This window comes from Perca fluviatilis, chromosome 13 (genome assembly GCF_010015445.1).
Source record: "Perca fluviatilis chromosome 13, GENO_Pfluv_1.0, whole genome shotgun sequence".
NCBI classification, from domain to species: domain Eukaryota; kingdom Metazoa; phylum Chordata; class Actinopteri; order Perciformes; family Percidae; genus Perca; species Perca fluviatilis.
The window spans coordinates 21,436,117-21,448,647 of record NC_053124.1 but is presented as its reverse complement, the minus strand read 5'-3'; the positions used below and the strand labels follow the sequence as shown (position 1 = coordinate 21,448,647).

The window sequence follows — 12,531 nt, the reverse complement described above, 5'->3', positions numbered from 1 at the left end:
AACACGTGTCGAAAATAAACACGAGGCATCAGTGATGGTTTTTATTTCGCCTCTAGAGGCCACTATTGTAATGCATGATGCCAGCAGACCCTTCTCAGCTCTCGTGTACTGTGTAATGAATGACAGCGCGCGCTTCTCAGCCGCTCCAGCAACGGACGCAACCAGGAAAAACTATCGGTATGGATTTTTGCCGATAACGATAGTTCCACCAATCAACTATCGGTGCCGATTAATCGGTCAACCTCTATTTGAAAGCCATGAGGTCTCTCTTTCTCATGGGCAGGCCAAATTCTCTGGGCGGGCAAAGCAGAGAAAGGGGAGGTAACCTTGCTCCTTATGACCTCATAAGGAGCAAGATTCCAGATCGGCCCATCTGAGCTTTCATTTTCTCACAGGCAGAGCAGGATACCCAGGGCTCGGTTTACACCTATCGCCATTTCTAGCCACTGGGGGACCATAGGCAGGCTGGGGGAACGCATATTAATGCCATGGGACCTTTAAGTATCTATTGCTGTCAGACTATGAATGCATGCCCTATTACAAAGATTGAGGGCAGTGAGATAACTATCAGGGCTCGACACAAGCAATGGCCCGATGGCCCGGGGCCAGTAAAAACGTATGTCGGGCTGGTTGATTGGCCAGTCACTGGCCCGCACGGGCCAGTACCAACGTCATACAGAGTGGCACGAAGCGTGTAAATGTTAACATTTCACATTTTCACCTCAGGTAATTTATAAACGATTCATTTGGATACAAGCGTTGCATTTTGGAAGATAGATTGGATTCTGAACAGCGATGTCCGCTGCTGGCCACAGCAAGGGCGAGGTGTGTGCGTTCACGCAGCACATGTAACTGAATGGAAACGTTACCGAGGATTATTTACCGCCGATGCGCAGATGAACTAACGTTACACTCGTTACTGTAAGTAGCCTAGCCTACAATAAAACCTCCATGATTAAAGAGTCAATACTTATCAATAACCCACCTACCTGTTGTACAAGCATAATCATGTAAAAGCGATATTTCAGTCTGCTCTGTCCACTCTTGTCCACCGCGCTGTGAAAACCCAGCTCTACTCTGCAAATAGCGACTTTACAAACGAGCTAAAATGAAAGATGTCAGTTTGTAGTCTAACGGTTTATCTTAATTTGCAACCAATCTTGAACTTTGGACAAACTCTTGTAAATGTAGCTGCTGTCTAAACGAGCCATCCTCTCTGCACGTGGCTACTTGATATGCACGTGAATGACGTCGCGTTCTTCATTCTTGATGATGTTGCTGGTTGTGTCATTTAGCAACAACATTGTCTTATTTCAAATGAGGCCTACAGGATGAATGCTAGCCTGCTTATCAGTCCATTCATCATTACAGCTGCTGTTTTCCACAACGTTTCACTTCAGGCTCTGTGACAGTGAGATGTTTACCTGACAACAGGCCTTTCTTTCTGTAAGCATTCTCCACCAATCAGGACACTGATTACGTTTCAGTAATCAAGACTTTAACCATCACTCCTCAGTGAACTGCCCCCTAATCTGAGATCATTTTCTAGTTAAGTAGCCTATCTAGTTATCATTATGGATTTTCCATGTTTTAGGGGGTTGCTTACACTAATACATGTATGTGAAAAAAATATAGCATTAATTTAGTAAGAAAGTGAAAATATCAAACAAGGAGATGCGTATTAGGTATAATTTTATTTTCTTTATTTGAAAGTCTGGCACCTGGAGTGTCTGCTTAAAAAAATTCTGGCCCTTGGAAAAATGTAGTTGATGACCCCTGGTCTAGCTTTACTGCTAATGGACCATTTTTACAGCAGACATGTTGACTTGTCATAGTAGGAAAAGCACAGCTGAAACTGATAACCTTAACGATGGCTCAATTCCATCAAGTGTCCCAGGAAGATATTTCAGTGAGTCAGCATGCACAATACCAGGACCTCTCCTAAGTGGAATGCAGCCATCAGTAATGGTTTAATACCAGGACCTCTCCTAAGTGGAATGCAGCCATCAGTAATGGTTTAATACCAGGACCTCTCCTAAGTGGAATGCAGCCATCATTAATGGTTTAATACCAGGACCTCTCCTAAGTGGAATGCAGCCATCATTAATGGTTTAATACCAGGGTCTCTCCTAAGTGGAATACAGCCATCAGTAATGGTTTAATACCAGGACCTCTCCTAAGTGGAATGCAGCCATCATTAATGGTTTAATACCAGGACCTCTCCTAAGTGGAATGCAGCCATCATTAATGGTTTAATACCAGGACCTCTCCTAAGTGGAATGCAGCCATCAGTAATGGTTTAATACCAGGGTCTCTCCTAAGTGGAATGCAGCCATCAGTAATGGTTGAATACCAGGGCCTCTCCTAAGTGGAATGCAGCCATCAGTAATGGTTTAATACCAGGACCTCTCCTAAGTGGAAAGCAGCCATCAGTAATGGTTTAATACCAGGGTCTCTCCTAAGTGGAATGCAGCCATCAGTAATGGTTTAATACCAGGACCTCTCCTAAGTGGAATGCACCCATCATTAATGGTTTTGAATACACCTGTGCTTTTCCTACTATGACAAGTCAATGTCTGCCGTGAAAAACGTTTATGGCACAACATACAGTGGCAGTGGCTAGCTGGGTTATAACCATTTTCTGAAGCTTCATAGTAGGTGCGATGTATATTTTCCTGCGTTTTTTTGTCCTTTGCCAATCACACCTATGATATTTATTTCAGGGCCAGTAAAAATGTAGAAGGGGCCAGCAAAACTCTGATCTACTGGCCCCGGGGGCCAGTGGGGATTTTTTTTTATGTTGAGCCCTGACTATGAATCATTTTTGGTAATGAGTAGTGAAGATTGTTCTTCAATGCATAAATGGTTCAACATCCTATCAGATATGGCACCTCACAACATGCCAACAATTTAGATAATAATTTATTTTCTTTTATGTCCTTTGTTTATTTTTGATTTATTTTTATTTTTTTATCTCACTTGTGGTATTTGCACTTGTCGCTCTATCCTGTCGTCCTCCGTTTCCTTCTTTTGCAGGTGACTTATCAAAGTTTGGTCGAGGTGATGCTTCATCCCCATCTCCAGCCACCACATTAGCTCAGACACAACAGAACCAGACCCAGACGCATCACACCACACAGCAGCCCTTCCTCAACCCTGCGCTGCCACCTGGCTACAGCTACACAAGCCTCCCATACTACACTGGCATGCCAGGCCTACCCAATACCTTCCAGTACGGACCTGCTGTGTTTCCGGTGAGAAAACCTAAGTCTCCCCAAGCTAGCTAACTTGTTGGCTCCGATCACAGTCCTGCTCCCACCCTTTATTATTGTTTTCAATATCTTCTCATAAGAAACAAGACTGATTATAATACCATGAGGAAAATGGGTGGGTCTGGACAGAAGTGGGCTAGCAAATAAAATTTGATGTGTGCAATAAATGGAAGAGATTATTTTGGTGTCCCTTTGACCTTTCCTCTGGTGGCACTATATAAGAGTGCATTTTAAGATTTAAATGTATTTCCTGACTGTACACGAGAAGAGAACTGGATTCTCTTGACCCCACAAGACAAAATATGTTACCCTATCACTTGTTGACATTGCATTCCATGGTTTTGTTTTTGTCCAGGTGGCTCCTACCTCGTCAAAGCAGCACGGTGTGAATGTCGGCGTCAATGCATCAGCCACACCCTTCCAGCAGGCTAGTGGCTATGGTTCCCATGGATACAGCACTGGTGAGGCACTAAATGATATTGAAGTGGCAACAATAGTGTTGAGAGGGGTCATGCAGGTCCTTCTCTATATACTTGCATACCAATAACTCTGTGCTGTTTCTCATTGATTTCTCATTGGTGTGGAGTGCATATTTTATTTGAGCTCTGCAGCATCCACAAGCATGAACATGATGCTTGTGTAATGATTTTTGTTATGCTTGAGTCAAGGCAGTTGCTAATGGTTCATAACCCATTCTTGTCTGCTGATTCTCACCTGAAGTGTTCTCACCTGAAGTGTTCTGACCTAAAAGTTCATTGAAATGTTTTTGGATTGAGCAGGCTCAATATTGAGGTTTAGTTGTGTCAGAATATTGGAAATGAATCTCCATCTCGTACCCAGTTTTCATTGCCTTTACACAGAAGGAATGTGTTTCAAGCTGTTTTATAATGGAAACAAAATGTCTGTCGCTTTTGTTAAATGGCTTCTCATGATGAAGTATATGGGACTGCCATTTAAACTGAATGGGAAAGAGAAGATGGGCTTGAACAGTGGCTATACCAGTTTAATTAACAGCGGGGTTAGATTGTCGGTCTCCTGCTGTCTTCCATAGCTTGCTTTGCTCATTTCAGAAAGTGGAGTTTGCTCCAAGGCTTCACCTTCCACCACATCTCCTGCACACACATCTATCATCAAATGGAGCACCATCATCCTCCCATTTTCTTTCAGCAGTTTCATTTTTTCCCAGTGGCCTTCTGGTATCTACTCCATCACTTTATATTTTTTTCTTTTTCAGCGATGCTGTATTTTATTTTAATACTTTAATTCATCACTCATTATCCACCTTTGGTCACAACATGTGCAACACCTATTTGTTCTAAGCTGCACCATCTGCTGCTTTCTGCCATCATTCAACTCAAGCTCACTCTCCAACCCCCAGTCTCCCACACACACACACACACACACACACACACACACACACACACACACACACCCTGCCTGCCCCTCACTTCCCCCAACTCCTCCCCTCAGACTTGGGTCAAATAGTATTTGCAAATGATAGTAGCGTTGATTCTGACCGGCTTGTTGTACCGGAAGGGCAGGTTTTGCCACACAGGACAATACGTTTGTTGCCAAAGTTCAGATAATTACAGTAAAGTATTTGGGTGTCAGTAAAATATGTTTCTGAGAGGACTTAACACTATCTGTATTGTCAGTTTGGCAAAACCTGTCCATGTGGTACTTGGTTTCAAACAAACGCTATGAGTTATTTGCAAATCCTGTTTGAGGCAGGTCTGCTTCCCCTGCCTGGTGTGTCTAATGCTGTGGGCTGCGGCTGTGTGTCTGACTGTTGCAGGCTATGAGGATGTGGGCCAGGCTTCAGGGAGTGGGGATTTCTGTAAGGGCGGATACGGCACTGCCGTGGCCGCTGCCGCTTCTGCACAAAACAAGCCAGCCAGCTCTGTCACCGGGCCTGGAGTCGGTGAGTGCCGCCACATGCCAAAATAAAGCAAAAAGCTAAAACCCTGTACGTCCCGTCTTCCTCCTTGTGTCACCAACCATCCCCCCCCCCCTTTGCTGTTGTTCCTTTGCCTCATCGTTGATGAGCTGCGCCTGTGGGAAGACTCGTCACACTACATCCGCTTTTAGACAGTCCAATGCAGCCTGCCTCTCTTACAAACCTTGTCTGCCATTGTGTCTGTTTCTTGTTCTTTTTTCAGGGCAACTCATCAGTCCAATCTGGTTTTTATATCAACATATATGCTATGTAATTATCAGGTTTAAAATAAAAATGTGGCAGGTCACAAGGGCTGTGGCTGCCATAAACTGATGAGTTGCTCTGGTTGATGCTGTCCCATTTTCCCTCTGATGCTTGCTCTTCACTCATGTTGTCATTGCTGGTATATCCATCTCCAGAGTATCGAGCTCACTGTCCTGTGGGAGAAGTAGTTTACAATCCAAGAGAGAGGGCAACAAAATGTCTCACTTGTAAAATAATGCTGTGTGTGTGCTATAGGAGTGTGTGAATGTACCATTTTAAGAGCTTTTCAAGTGGCTGAAGCACTATTCACACCGAATGGTATCAAAATGAAGACTAAGTTGCCTTGTCAGGGGCCCTTGAGGGTTTGATCATCAGTATTTGTGCCATAATCTTTGGAGTCTGTATTGTGGTATTTCTGTGACAAATCTCATCGAGTATTACCCAAGCAAGACGATGAAGGGAGGGGCACCATTTTCACCACTAACTACAGAGACGGCATGAGGGACGCATTAGTGTTGTGGCTCTTATCGTAACTGCCATGTCTTAATAAAGCCATAACAATTTACGGAACAGACTGAATGACAAAAAGTAAAGTCTTATGTTGAGGGACTTTAAGGCATTAAAATTTTATGTAAATGCCACTAGAACTGAATTTTGAAGGTATTAGTCTTTTCTGTCCAGTGCCAGTCTCGTTTTTGCACAGCAGTTGACCTTGTCCCGCGTCTCTATGGTGATAAGAGGGTCAGTGTGTGCCAGAACAACCACCGCAGTAACCTCCAGATGGTTGTCTTTAACCACTGTGGCTGACTGGAACTGAGGCGCTGCTACGCCATCTTTCTCACCTCTCTTCTTCCTCTTCATCCCTCTTCAACTCCTCTGCTGTCCTCCCATTAAAGGAAAATTCTACTCAAATCATCTATGAACTTATGCCGACATAGATGTTCATATTTGAAATTTCCCAGGATTCTCTTTTGTTCTTGAGTCATAAGTGTTTTGTTCTCAGAAGCTTGAACTGGAGAAAGTGTTCCCACAAATATAGAAAGTTTCTATGCAACTATACTGTAGATATTAGATTGTTGGTGCACAATATAGCAATTATGCTGGTTAGAATCCGAAAATGTCTGGTTGCTTGGCATGGTTTGTTTGTCAAGTCCCCCCAGTTTTTCCTGTTTTTGGACTAATTTTGTGTCTTGTCTCCTTTGTCTCTACAGGAGTCTCTGTGACATCAAGCAACACGGGGGTACCAGATATTTCGGGGTCTGTTTACACAAAAACGCAGGTAATTAAGATAAGATTTTTTTTATTAATCCCACACTGGGGAAATTCCTTTGCTACAGCAGCTCAAAAGACACTAAACAATGTACACACATCAGAATAACACAAATACACATTAAAGCGCCCATATTATGCTCATTTTCAGGTTCATAACTGTATTTTAAGGTTGTACCAGAATAGGTTTACATGGTTTAATAATAGTAATATGGGCACTTTAAGTATAAGCACATACAGTACAGGCCAAAAGTTTGGACACACCTTCTCATTCAATGCGTTTTCTTTATTTCCATGACTATTTACATTGTAGATTCTCACTGAAGGCATCAAAACTATTAGGGCTGGACCCTAAAATTCGTTCGGTGGGTTGGTATTAGATTTGAAAATTTGACATTCGAATATTCTTTTTTTTTTTTTTTTGCACAACCTGGCATCCCCCTCCAAACGGTTCTCATTCGCGCTTGAATATGTTCGAAATATAATACTCTCTTTTACAATTTTCTTATATAGCCTAGCCATTTTAATAGGATGGACAACCCAACCTCGTTATACTTAATAAATATATTTGCTTCTTCTTGGACTACTAACGTGTTGCTGCAACGGGAGTATTCTCTTGCTAGAGTGCAGAACAGCGCAGTTTGCGTGGACAGAAGTGCATGTCTGAGCTTGTATTTTGGGTTAAGCTGCGTTGCTTGACCCAAGCAACGCATGACATAGTGGAAAATAAAATAATAGAAACAAAATGTATTATCCTTTTTACCCATTATTATCAATCTAAATTAATCTACTGCGAAATATAGGAGACTTTGAGATTTTACTGGGACGTCACGTCACATGCCCCAGTTAAAACGCCCATGAGTTGAACGTCATTATGGTCACGATTCAGCGAAAAGAAGACTGCCGAAGACTTCATCTGTGTGGGAGAACTTTAGAGTAAGTGAGGACAAGACAAAGGCAGAGTGTCAAATATGAAATTTGAAACTGGCCTACCACAACAGCACATCAAGCTTGAGAAATCACCTGAGTTCTGTAAGTAGAACGAGCTGCTTTTATCTGCCATTTACATGTGATAAAAATTATTTAATTATTATTATTAATTTTCATGGAAAATAACGTGACTTGCGAATAGGCTACGGCAGTTAATGACGAACCGTAAAAACATAGCCTACTGTAGTAACGGGGGACTGTGTCCTGCAACAACAAAGCAGTTGCTTCATCTCGCTTGTCTCTTTTACCTTGAAAAAAAGCTGCCTTCAGGTGCGGTTTGGAAATGTTGGTTTCCCCCGCCGCTGCGGCCGCCACCGAAGCTTTGAATATTCGCTGCTGAAAAGCACAGAGGCTTCGAAGATCAAAAACTAGTATTCGGTACAGCCCTAAAAACTAGGTGTGAGTTGGACCGCAGAGTGAAGGCAAAAGGGCAAACAAGTGCTAAGCATCTCTGGGAACTCCTTCAAGACTGTTGGAGAACCATTTCAGGTGACTACCTCTTGAAGCTCAAGAGAATGCCAAGAGTGTGCAAAGGGTGGCTACTTTGAAGAAACTAGAATATAAGACATGTTTTCAGTTATTTCACACTTTTTTGTTAATTACATAATTCCATATGTGTTCATTCATAGTTTTGATGCCTTCAGTGAGAATCTACAATGTAAATAGTCATGAAAATAAAGGAAACTCATTGAATGAGAAGGTGTGTCCCAACTTTTGGCCTGTACTGTACGTTGAACAGTTTGGAAGAACTTTTTTTTCTTTCTTTTTCCTTTCCTCCTGCAGTCATTTGAGAAGCAGGGTTTCCATGCTGGCACGCCAACTGCTTCGTTCAGCCTGCCCTCAGCTCTGGGGAGCGGGGGACCCATCAACCCCCCGGCTGCCGCTGGCTACGCACCGGCCCCCTTCATGCACATCCTGGCACCACACCAACAACCACACTCTCAGATTCTGCACCACCACCTGCAGCAGGATGGACAGGTAGTGTAAAAGCTGTTGTTGTGTTTGTCTCCATCGGTTGGTGCTGGTCGCTTTCACCCCTGTAGTTCAGTTTAGTTGATCTGGATGCCTTTTAGTTCTGGTTTATTTTGGTTATTCAAATTTAATTTCTGTCACGTTTGGGGGGAGGGGGCAAGGAGAGTGTGATTTACATGTAATCTGGAGAAAACATCAGACTGACAGCTGAGCCTGCTGCTCCGAAGCCTAGCATCGCCACACAGCTAGCATAACACGTATGTTGAGCTTAGGGCTGCAGCTATCGATTATTTTAGTAATCGAGTATTCTACCGATTATTCCATTGATTAATCGGATAAGAAATGCTTTTGTTTTATAGTAAATAGCAATAGTAAATATATAAAAGAGGTTTCATTTTTAGAAAAAGCAACAATTTCATTGCTTAATAGATGCTAATATTTTTAAGCACTATTTTTAAGAGAAAGGGGCTGGTTTGTCTCCGCCAGCAGCTAAGTTTACCAACAGATTTTGTTTTAGCTTTTCTAAAAAAACAAATGCTTTTTGCAGAGTAGCATGCTGTATTTAGTTGTGTAAAAGGCTGGACGAGAGACTGCATGCAGACGTTAATGTTACCTTGTGTAACTTGTCCGCTACGTGACTCACTGTCCAGAGTTATTTTGCAGCTTAAAATGATCCCAAATCTTAGGTCATTTTCTCCACCTTTCTCTTCTCCCCTCACTATTTTCGCTCTCTTCCTTCATTTTGTAATCTGTGCCGTTAGTCTTTACAGAATGTGTCAACCGTAGCATCAGCATTTTTAGTAATGGAATAATAGGAGTTACTCGAGGAATCGTTTCAGCCCTAGTTAAGTGTCTATCTCTCTGCTGTTGTTTTTTACAGAGAACTGGGTTGGTTAAAGTTAACTGACATTATGCATAGGTCCGCTGTAACAAGCGCTAGCTGGCATGTTGGCTAATGTCAGCTATCATAGCCAACGTTGATTCTGTGAAAAATCATGGCAGAGAGAAACGGACTTTCCTGTGGTTTGGGAGTTCCAGGTGAACTTGTGAAAGCTGTTGCCCTAGATGTACAATTAAGCCCCAGAGGCTTACTGTGGCTAAGCAGTCGTGCAGAAAGAGGAGGTGGGCGCAGGGCTATTCAGACGGGTTTGAATGGGTTGTTGTTTTTCCTGAGGGGCTGAGCAAATAAATGTGCTCTACAATGAAATAAGATTTTACCCATTTAAAATCTTAAAAATATATAACCGAAATAGAAAATCAATATGTGGTGGTCAACGTTGATATTGTGGTGGACCGCCACTAATAATCAATGTATGGGAAACACCGGTGTGTATTAGGTTAATCGTTTCACTAAGCGACTCAATACTAGAGTGAAAAACCATGGCATCAATCGACAGGTCACAGATGAACTCTGTCCTCTCTCCACAGAGCGGCACTGGACAGCGCAGCCAGAATGCCTCCATTCAGCAGAAGTCTCAGATCAACAAGTCGGCATACAACAGCTACAACTGGGGGGCAAACTAACATCCGCTGTCGCGGCCCCCACGCTGTTGACAGAAGCTAGAAGGGGGCTCATCACTCCTACTGCTAACAGTCTCCACATATAAACTCCCTCTTCCTCCTGCAGAGATTCCCTCTCCAGTCTCTTGGCCCAGCACTCCTGCAGCCCTGACTGTGGTCAGGGAAGGTGCTGTGCCTAGAGAACGAGCACTGTAATGATGCATGGGTGGGAGGGACGGGGGGCTTAGAAGACAGGGGAGATCGGAGCTAAATGGTTATAGAAATACACCTTCAAGAGGTGAAATATTGAGTGTTGGGAATTTGTATTGTGTTAATCCCCAGCCCCACCCCTTTTTTCTTTGACTTGTATGTAACATAGAACTGTTTTCTAAAAGAATTACCGTTTCCTCTATGGTCTTTTTTTTTTTGTCTTCCCCCTCCCCCCTTTTTTCTTGCAGATGGGGAGGAATGAAGTAATATCTGAAGGTGGGGGGACAGGCTGGTTTTGTATTTCTCACCCTCAACTCCCCATGTATTAATTTTGGTGGTTCCCTCCCACACAAAAGACCCAAACACAATTAGCTTAATTGCTGTTAAATGTTTTTTTTTTTTTTTTTTTTTAGGTTTGAAAAAACAATTCTCTAAATTGGTAGAGTTGTGAAGTTTATTTTTTACCAAATATAGATATATTATATATAAAGACATTTAAGCGAGCTCACTGGCTTGGACTGTGAGGACAGTGTGTTTGTCATGTGACTGCGTGCATGTTTGTACACACGGGGCCGTGGTTGTGTACTGTGCTGTTTTTTGCCTAGCACAGAATTTTTCATTATCTAACACTTGTACAGTAACTGTTCCCATTAATTATAAATGTGTTGCATAAAGGCCCCACCTGTTCTGCAAGAGATGTTGAATGATTTCCAAGGCCAATACACACCCAATCTGCCTTCCAGTGTGTTTTATTGTTTGTTTTTTAGGCCCCCCCGCCACCTCCCTGCTCCACCACCTGTCCCCCATTGTAAGGAAACCTGCAGCATTGAATACTGATGGACAGAATTGTACTATGGGTTTTTTGTCAGTGATTTCTTTTTTCTTTTTGTACTGTGCGTTTTAAAAATTTAAATGGATAAACTTGTCTTGTACATATAAAAAACACAAGTACTGTAGTCCCTGTTCGATGGCTTTCTCCTTTTCCTTCTTAAATCCTTGCAGACTTGTTAGCTTTTTGTTTCATATATTTTTTTTATTTTGTAAAATATATAAATATTAAGTAAATAAACCAGGAAAAGACATTTTCATCATTTTGGATGTGAATGTCTTTTAAGAAACTATTTCTTTCTCATGTGGCTTGTAAATGCAGCAGCATCTCTTCCTCCAACCGTTTGACAGTGATGCCCAGTGTTTGTTTGTTGCTGAAGGCTTGCCTTAATTCATCTCATTTTGTTAGTCACTGATAACTTTATCTGAAGAACAATGAATTGACAAACGCTGTAGCTAAAGCTTGTGCCATCAAGTGTTTGGTGCAACTGAAACTATCTGACTTGGAGGCTGTAGGGTTGAAGTATCTAATCAGCAGGAGAAAGTACAGTCCAAACACATCACTTCTCTAGACATTTGCTTTGTGTATCTTTTAAGTGATTTGGATGCATTTCTTGCATCTAAATGCCCTGTTTTACAGTATGATTGACAGCTAGCTGTCTGCTGAACAGGCTAGCTAAGATGCTACCTAAATACATTGTAGTTTTGCCACCATTTACATTTTCTAAAAAAAATTAAAATTACTTTTTCCAGTCATGTAGCTATATCTAAACATGATTAGTCCACTTACAGTCATGTTGCTGGTTCTGACAGGACAATGACGTGTACCGTTTACCCCATGAGGTGTAGCTGATGCATTACATTATCAGAGGTGAAGTGAAAAGCAGCGGTGGAAATTATGGCACATTTACAAATAGGTATACTGTTTTGTGCAACTTTATACTTCTACTCCCAACACATTTCATGGGGGTAACTTTACTTTTTTAGTCCAGTACATTTAATTAACTACATTTAATTACTTTTATTGGCATTTTCTATATTTGTAGTTATTTCACCGCCTTTTAAAGATTATTATTATTTATTTTTTTAGGCTCCTTGACTCAACTATATTGCTAACTACATTAGTTTTCTCATTGATGAAACGTTACAGGCGCTTGGTGATGTAACGCCGTTGCTAGGAAACAGCAGTCCGCTTTAACCATTGATGTATTATTTAGCTTTTACTTGGTAAACAACGGTAACTTCAACGGGCAGTGGTAGATCACCTAGCTATGTATAGTAGTACCATAC

The 12,531-nt window shown here is 42.0% G+C and overlaps 1 protein-coding gene across 7 annotated transcripts in view; it reads left to right on the top strand.

Moving 5' to 3' along the window:
• ubap2l (ubiquitin associated protein 2-like) overlaps window positions 1-11,376 on the top strand; it is a 37,575-nt gene extending 26,199 nt beyond the window's left edge. For 5 of the 7 annotated variants that reach the window (XM_039819556.1, XM_039819559.1, XM_039819558.1 and 2 more), the window contains 6 exons: window positions 3,037-3,254; window positions 3,628-3,733; window positions 5,068-5,193; window positions 6,684-6,751; window positions 8,515-8,709; window positions 10,132-11,376. In XM_039819556.1, the coding sequence (XP_039675490.1) occupies window positions 3,037-3,254; window positions 3,628-3,733; window positions 5,068-5,193; window positions 6,684-6,751; window positions 8,515-8,709; window positions 10,132-10,227 (809 nt within the window). In that variant the 3' untranslated portion in view covers window positions 10,228-11,376. The remainder of the gene's footprint in view (window positions 1-3,036; window positions 3,255-3,627; window positions 3,734-5,067; window positions 5,194-6,683; window positions 6,752-8,514; window positions 8,710-10,131) is intronic. The other 2 variants (XM_039819561.1, XM_039819560.1) reach the window with 1 other exon arrangement.
• Window positions 11,377-12,531: the final 1,155 nt, after the last annotated feature.